The sequence below is a fragment of the Myripristis murdjan genome, chromosome 9 (genome assembly GCF_902150065.1).
Source record: "Myripristis murdjan chromosome 9, fMyrMur1.1, whole genome shotgun sequence".
Classification (NCBI taxonomy): Eukaryota; Metazoa; Chordata; class Actinopteri; order Holocentriformes; family Holocentridae; genus Myripristis; species Myripristis murdjan.
In genome coordinates, this window is record NC_043988.1 from 18,104,615 (window position 1) to 18,113,373 (window position 8,759).

The 8,759-nt window shown below is 42.3% G+C and overlaps 1 protein-coding gene across 1 annotated transcript; it reads right to left on the reverse strand.

Moving 5' to 3' along the window:
- Positions 1-740: 740 nt before the first annotated feature.
- Positions 741-7,869, reverse strand: pik3ip1 (phosphoinositide-3-kinase interacting protein 1). The gene is made up of 6 exons (XM_030059962.1): positions 7,574-7,869; positions 7,216-7,344; positions 6,535-6,651; positions 4,963-5,154; positions 4,736-4,814; positions 741-2,573 (listed from the first exon to the last, which is right to left on the reverse strand). Exons 1-6 carry the CDS (start codon positions 7,683-7,685, stop codon positions 2,357-2,359), a joined length of 846 nt encoding a protein of 281 aa, XP_029915822.1. The 5' UTR covers positions 7,686-7,869; the 3' UTR covers positions 741-2,356.
- Between the last annotated feature and the right edge of the window lie 890 nt (positions 7,870-8,759).

The window sequence follows — 8,759 nt, forward strand, 5'->3', positions numbered from 1 at the left end:
TTTTCGTGTCATTCTGCATTTCTGCATGTCATTAAACTTTTGCTGCACATCTTCAATTACAGTTCAGTATCAAAGTGCCATTATGAGTGGATTAGTGTTCATCTCAAAACAAACATCAAGCTGAATGCTTTAGACATGACATCTATTGGTTTCGTGCAACTATAAGTCATTGTGCAGCAAGAACATTTGATTATGTACTGCTTCACTGAACGGAATAAGTAATGCTGTTGTTTGGCATCGTGAAATCAGGCCATAGTTCAAATAGTCACATACAGGTGAGTGTTGTCTCAAACTCAAATTGACTGTTGTCTAACTTGACAATTATTATCTCATTAACACAGTTAAAATGTAAAGTCAGGTATAGTTAATAACATTTAGACTTAGTTTGTCTAGAATGACATCATTTCATCTTTGTCAGGGCTTAGGAGTTTGGTGTCATGATCTTGATTTATTTTTTCTCCCTCGTGAGATTAAAACGTTTGAGTTTTTCTTTCTTATGTCCTTTCCTGTGTTTTCATTTGTACAAATAAACTTCACCTTGGTGCCCTCTGCTGTCTCAGGTAGCACTAGGCGCTGCGGTGCTGTGTTACCACCAGAGGGCAACAGTGTGTAAGGTAATTGCTCAAACCTTGGCTCTCCAGACACTAATATTAGATTCTATAATATTACATAGGACTCAGTGGACAAAATTGGTCATTGATATACACATCATTAATTACAATTACATCACAAGGCCCAGATTTGACTTTCCAAATGTTTTATTTCGGTCACAGCAGTAAAAATCTGCCAATCATACAAATACAAGTACTAATTTCAAATGATGAGCAACAGTGCTTTGGACACATTGTGTACTTTGATAAAATGATAATTACAGCAGTTACCATAGCTTAACAGTGATGCAGATTCTATAAGTGAAATGACCACAAAGCAAGGTCAGCTAGAGCTTTGCACTGTTGAAGAAAAAGACTAGCAGAATACTGAGAAGAACAAAAGAGGCTGTGATGTCTGGATTGCATAACTAAAATCTTCTCTGTAAGGTGATATCTATCTTCGGGCAAGTATTTTGTAAACGCCTCCCACCTTGAACAGTTCTACACTTCCTTAAGCAAATGGCCCCTAAATATAAAACACAGGTAACCATGTACATGCAGTCGTCTTATGATTTAAGGTTGTCGCACAACACCGAACTTTACACTGACTTCTGCTCTACTCTGTTCCTCTCTCTACCCTGAAGCATCGAGTGCATAACTCAGACGTCTGAATCTAATCAAAGCACCAGGCTTCAACACTTCACAGACTCTGCTGTTCTGTCCTGCAAAGGCAGCGCTCAGACTGTCCCGATCGTAGGCTGACCTGTCGCGTGCTGTGGCAGTGCTATTTTGTCCTGAGGACTAACTACTGTCTCCCATGTAAACTGAGAGCGTGCTGTGTTTCCTGTCACTCCTTAACCTGTGGAAGTAAAGGGAATGCCCTGTTATGTGTCTGCCTTCGACCACTCCTGCAACCTTAACCGGCTGAACACAAGCAGAAAAAAATCATCAGGGAAATGATGAACAAATACATTCAAAAGTATCATGCTAAGGCAATTTCTGGGTGGGAGGTGCTCCCTTTTCTTTAGTAAATCCGTTTCAACTCATGCTCCCTCATCCTATCGCTGAGGGGCCTGACTATTTTTGGAAACACAAACTCTCACATCTGTGTCAACAGAGTGTCTCCAAAACAAAGTCCAGTTCATACAGATGTACACGCTTCTTGTCCACATCACCCTCAGCACAGCCAGTGGACCAATGGGGATGAGTATCTGCATGCAAGCATACTCATAACATTAACACAGCCCACATCGCTGAGCACATTCTCAACTTGCAAAAATAAAATCAAGGAAAAAGGCTATAAATGTTCCCCCATTCCAAACAGCAACTCTTAATCACACATCATCATAAACATTGATTGGTCATTATCCATTTCACTGGACAGTAATAGTATTATCTCATATTTTCTTGGATATCAAATATGGATATCAAATACCGGAGTGAGTATTCATGAGATGTATAAGTGTACACAACTGTCCAACCAATCAGGTTCTCCTTAATGTTTACCAATAATTGTGAAATATCTCCTCATCTGTGTGCACTGCATGTCAGCTTATCCCCCTGTTTGTGACACAGCTGTGTAAAAAACAGAGAAAAGGGGACACAAAGGACACAGAGCTCAGCTGAACCCTCAGGGAGGCCGACACTGCTCCGCTGCTCCTTTTAGACCTTGAAAAACAGAGGTTATTTGTGGGGATGGAGAGGAGATGGGAGTGTTCTGGTCCACTAAAATGTTTCCATGTCCCATTTGAAGACTACGCTCACGCTCAGGCTCCTGGGGTGCCAGCCTGCTGGCCCATGAGGGGATCGCCCCCTTCCACTGCTTCCTGGCCGGGGGTCGGCTCGTGCTCCGCTGTGATTACGATGGTGTTTTCATCAACCAGCTCACAGGTGGGGTTGGAGAAGGCTGACAGGGGCAAGGTGATCCTCTGCATCTCTCGCTCATACACACGCTGCTCGTGCTGCTTCTTCAGGTCCCGGCCCCTACACCAAATAAAACACAGAAACTCAGCAATACTATTCAATACTAGGGATGCATAGATATGTTTTTTGGGGGCTGATAATGATATCTTCCCACTGATAATGGGTGATACCAAAATGTATTTTTTAAGAATTGTGCAAAGGCGCAAATGCAAAACAAATTAAGCTTTACAGACAGCATTATGAGAAGATTTTTGTTTAAAGAAAAGACCATACTATTTTTACTCTGTCACTAATTTTGCAGTTGCTTTAAGTGACTTACTCTTTGAGATGAAATTTACACAAGTGCCAATACTGCAACCAGCCAAATACTGACATTAATAATAATATTAGACTCATACTGATAGTGCCTTTCATAGCTGATATCGGCCAATATCGGTATCAGTTTGTCAATGTATTAGTCCATCCCCATTCATTACCGTTGTATATTATGTCATAAATCTGGTTATGCTGCCTTCAGCAGAAAAGAAGCAAAGCATTTGCGGACTATATATCAAAGATGATTTTAAAATTGACTAACTAACTGAGGTGTTGTCAGATCACATTTCCTATCATTCACAGAAAACTCTGTGCTGTGGGAAGCCATTTTGAAAGGGCACAGCTGAGCCAATACATGTTGCATCTAGAATTTACTCAACTTGATTGCAGAACTAAACAGGGCGTTCCTGTGCACTTCCTGGAAACTGGAATATATGATAAACCCCACACCACATGAGCGGGGCAGTTGTTGCTAAAAATGTATCAACTTAGGATACTGTTGGTCTTTCAGATAAAAGTGTCCCCCAAATGTACTTTCTGCATTTGGAGGACTCTGTCACACATCAAGGTTTCGTCATTATCTACACACATACTGTATGCAGATAGTGGAGCCTTTGTGCCTGCTGTGTCGAAAAAAACAAGGGCGAGGTGGTGACAGGAACAAAACAGTGAGAGGCTGGCAAGGACAGTAACCAGTTCAACGCAATGCAGTCGATGGGAGGCAGCGTGAGGCCTGCTATCTGCTGATCCTGAGCCAAAGTAGAGAAATCTCTTTCTGCTCTGCTCCAAAAACGCCGCATCTCATCACAGATTCTCTGCCCTAAGCTCTGGTTAATTTTAGTCTCAAACCCAGTTTCTACATTTCTCAGAAATTCTTGTAAATGAGAAAAAAGACCAAAAACCTAATATTCTTTTCCTCTTTGAGGTGTAAGAGTCATTCAAAATGTATATCTGAATGATTGTAATGTGATACGTTCTTTCTAAGCACTTCACACATAACCACATACATTAGTGAGGGTGATGTCACTGTACACTGAGGGTAGATATAAAGCCTCTGACTCAGTCTACTTCTTCTGCTCCTCCACATTAATAATCAGCTTCTCAAAATAGATAACAATGACAGGAGCCTGGCTAATCAGATTTGACAGCCAAATATAGATTCGCAAGGGCATGTGCTGCTGAGGGTTATCAGATCCCCTCCCATCCTTATTACACAACACTGGGGCATCATTTTACCTGTTACATCAGTGCGGTGAATTTGTGCAACACCCCCCCTTCCCCACAAACACACAGACACAAACACACACACCCACACACACAAACCATCCCCCAGGCATCCTCCTCCACACTTGCGTCTCTTTGAAGAATATAAAATAAGATTGCTCAAAATAGATGGACCACAGGCTTTTCATTTCCTGCGTTTCCCTGCCCACATTTTGTTGTGGTGTTGTCGTGACAAAGGCATCTGAGTGGGCAGTGTTACAGTGACGAACAGAGACGTGGAACAGGCACAAAAGCTGATGCCCCCCACTCAACCAACCTTCAGTATACATGCCAACGCATGCCTTAACAAATTGCGCTGGCATTTCTCTAGAGAGAATTCAAGCTCTCAGTCACACAGCCTGTGCCACTGAATACAAGGGGACAAGACTGTGCTGGTAATATCACATGTTGGCTCTACGTTACAGTAGGTGAACATACTAGTGCATTTTTATTAAACCTTTGTTTAACCAGAAAAATCAATTAAGATTCAAAATCTAATTTACAGGGCCATGGATGTTGAATTTATGTGCTGTATGTTGCCCTATTGCACAGAAGACATCTGATACTTAACTAAATGATAGCAAATGTTGTAAATCTCAGTGTTTGAATTTTTTTTTTCCATCTTGCTTGCTGTGATTACTGACCTCTTATAGAAGTAGCCAAATGTGATGCCCACTCCCAGGACAATAATAATGGCCATCATTAGGATGCCAAGAACGTAGCCTGAGAAGAAAACATACACAGGTTAGAAAAATACATTGCAAATGCATTAACATACAAAACACAATTGAATAAGTACAAGTTCCATCCACAAAAAGAACATAATGTAACTCCAACATCATATTCGGCATGCACTGAAGCTAGTACATACCCAGGGTGCCTAGGTCCTTCTTCTTTTTGGGTCCAGTGCGCACTCGCTGGCTGATGCCCATAACCGGCTGGACAGCAGCTACCCCTCCTCCCTGAGCGGGTCCTGACTTGGCTGGCTCAAATATCTCCAGGTGAGCAGTAGCTCCTGGTGGGCTGAGGTTTTCAGCCACTGGTGCCACAGTGGAGGGTTGCTCTGAAGACAAAGTGACGCAGCAGCAAAGTGTAAACACACAAAATCGAGTTGGGGATTTCACATACCGATGCTCTGAGTTGTGCTAAACTTATGTGCTATCAGCTGAAGTCACATCATATCAGAGTACTTGTTGACATGTGTCACATGTTTGTATTGTTTTTTTACTTTTTACTTTATTTATTTGACAGACAAGATTGACTAGGAGGGCACTGCCCAAAACATAGGGTTTCTAATTACTGCTGGTCCAATAAGATTACCACTGACACAAAGACATTCTCAAGAGCATGGGGAATGTCCAGAGTCTGCTCTCATTAGGCCGGGGAAAGTAAATTAAACATTTAAATGGTAAACACATGCTTTTTTTATTTGTAAGAAGTCATTATACTCCCCGTGTTCTCAAATACCTGACAGACAGGAAACTACAGCTACCAATATCAGCTCTTTAAAGTTAACTTCCTCTGGAAAAAAAGTTGTTGTTTACCACCTCTGCCAGAGTTAAAGTGCATGAGGTCATGTTTGGCAGCAGCCAATTATCTACCGTCTCCAAGGGACGACTTTTCCTGTCTGCCAATCAGATCAGGGGGTTGGGCGTGGCCTGAAACTATCTTCAAGCAACTACTCTAAGATTTAGTGCTTTTGAAATGTACACAGTCTGCAGGCTCCGGCAGCCCTGGGGCTTTGTTATTGTGTGACTTGGGTTGGCTCTAACACAAGAGGGAAACAAAGGGCAATGTGGCTGAAACTTCTTACAGAGTCTTAGCCCTGACCAACTGACCTACTGTGGGATAAGATTCTCAATCGGGAAAATCTCATTTGGAGTAAATTGTCAGTAATCCATGTGTAATGAATTTGCAAATTATTTGTCTGTGGTAAACACACTGATAATACACTGAACACAGAACTTGAAGTACACATTCCCATCATACTCTTTTCTGGGCTTGCCTTTTTGTGTTTAGAGGCTACATTTTTGTGTGCGCCAATGAGAACATATGCATAGCCACAAAAAAATTAACTCCATTTACATTTTTCCCTATCACATAACCCACTTTATGTCAAAATGATGTTTTCAGGGACAAGCGGGGAAACTAACTGCCGGGAACTTCCACAGAAATTATTTCGAAAAATACCACAGATCACGATAAGAAGAAATGGCCGACACATGTTGGATGTTTACTCAACCCGCTCCATCCATATTTGATGGCACAGCATTCGCAACTGGGAGTGGTGGGCTCTGTATAAATACCACTAATGCAGCTCTCTTACTACTCTTTAACAAATGTGAATGCTGTTATATTTGAGTTTCTATTCTTTTTTTTCTTTTCTTTTTTTTTAAAAGGAGAAAAACTTGAATGCATGTTTATGTGGCATGCAGCAGCCTACCACTGCAGGGCTGAATGGAGCAGAACTGTCTCTGGACCATCCCATCTGGGCCAGCAATGTAGCACCAAGGCCTCTCTGATGAGTCTGGGTTACGGCAGTAATTGTGGTCCCCAATACCTAAAAAACAACAACAGGAAAAAGACAAAAATAGCACAGGCCTGTTAATGGAGGCCCATGGAAACATAGCATGTGCCTGTCTGCCTGTGTGTCTGGATAAACCACAGCATTCATTAATCATTAACACAACTTCATCACACTACAATGGACAAGCTGATGAGTGCAAAGAAAAGAAGCGGCTACTGTTGGATAAAGGAATCTATTCATAGAAAAACAACAGCAGTGTTGTAAACAACGTCTTCTTTTAGTTGCACTGCAAGGAACTAAGATCAGTGGCATTTAAAGTTGCAAGATTCACACTCTGTATCAAAAGACTGCATTAACATCAAAACACAGATGAGAGACTTGTGTTACAGAGACAACAAGCATCACGTAAGAGTGTTGTTGTGCCTAACAACACCAGTGACATTTTTAAAAGGCCTCAGTTGTGCTGAGCGGATCTCTAAGACAGCAGAGCCATCAGGGCAGGGGAGAAATCACAGTCTGAGCCTTCATTTGGAGGGGCTGTCCACTGATTTGTCCATCAGCACAGGCACATCGCCGGTGTAATTCATGTGTAATTACCTGAGTCTGAATCAGTATGGCTTTGAACATCATAGTCTCTGGTACAGTTGGTCCAGATGAGACAGGTCAGCCCTGCGGAGGAGCTCCGCTGCTCGCCTCTGTACTGCACACCGTTGGATCTCACACAGTCTGCAAACATCCGGAGAAGACATGTGAGCACAACGAGGACATAAACACAACTGCTTGTCCCGGATCCATGAGGGGAAACAGTGGAGTAATGAGTACACTGACACGCTCAATTTTGTACAACTTGCTGAAACACAATCCGTTATAATGGGTTATATAAAGATAAAGTGTTGCATATTTTAAAACAAAAGCGAAATTAAATACAGCGACTGTCCCCCCCGTATCACATTACCTTCAGCAATTGATGCGCTGCCGTCCACAAAAGCGACGCTCAGCAAAAGAAAGTGCAAAGACAAAAACATTTTGCAAAGCTGATCGGGTGAATAAATAGCGTCGGGCAACATAGTGCGCTAGTATGTGCTAATGTCTAAAAAAAATTAAATGGAAAATGGTTTAAAATGGATGAAGAGCCTATGCTGAACGCGTCAGGCACACTGCTCCCCCTCGCTGGAGTCCCAGCCCTTGTTTTTGTCAGGGCGACACAGCTCAGCTTTCTCGATAAACAGTCTCTGTGGGAGGAGGAGCTGCCCTTTGCAGCAGAAACATCCAGGTCCTAAAGCCTGACCAAGCACTCTCTCTCTCTCTCTCTCTCTCTCTCTCTCTCTCTCTCACAAACACACACACACACACGCACGCACGCACACGCACACACACACACGATACACACATGCACACACATGAAAGAGCTCGATCAGTTACTGCACAACGGGTCTGGCAACTCATCATGGTGGCACAGCGAGAATAAAGACAGTCAAAACACTGAGCAAAGAAAGACAAGAACGACCACAGCAGAGTTGTCTTAACTATGTGCAAGGGCATCAAATCTTTAGCTTTTGATTTCTCCTAAACTAACATGTGATTTCTCTCAAACGATCATTTCCCCTCTCTGGCTGAGGGAGTGTTAGTCAGTGAAATCCCCTGGTGTACTGCAGAAAGGACGTTTTTGGCAGAAAACCACAAATGTATCTTATTTTAATTTGTGGATCCCCCCTGTGTTTACATAATGGTCTTCAGGCATTTGCGGATCGCTTGACATTTGTTTATGGACCACTGTGGAATTTGTGACTTCTCACACTTGGCTATTTGTTTGCAGAATTTGTCCGGACCACTCTTGGACACTTGGTTCGACACCACTGCACAAGACCCATCTGGTTTTGTTTTACTTCATTCCCAATTTTCCACTGCATGTTTATTCATAGTTGCAGTCACTGGCCAAAACATAATTTCAGTGTTACCACCAAACTGCAAAATGCATCAGTACTCACAAATTCTCACAGTGCCACCCTCCTCACCACCAATTAGACTCCATGCCATTATACTTTTTCTGTTTTTCTAAAAATACCTTTAAAAAAAAAAAAAAAAAACACTCTGAATCCTCATTAGGCTCAAATTTGTTTCCTAATGTTGCTTCCATGTCC

Excerpts from the sequence above, each read along its gene's own strand:
- pik3ip1 (XM_030059962.1), bottom strand. The coding sequence starts at position 7,685 with ATGTTGCCCGACGCTATTTATTCACCCGATCAGCTTTGCAAAATGTTT. Across the intron at positions 6,652-7,215 it reads CCATACTGATTCAGACTCAG|GTATTGGGGACCACAATTAC; the intron begins GTAATTACACAT and ends GTTGTTTTTTAG. Across the intron at positions 5,155-6,534 it reads CTCCATTCAGCCCTGCAGTG|AGCAACCCTCCACTGTGGCA; the intron begins GTAGGCTGCTGC and ends CTTTGTCTTCAG.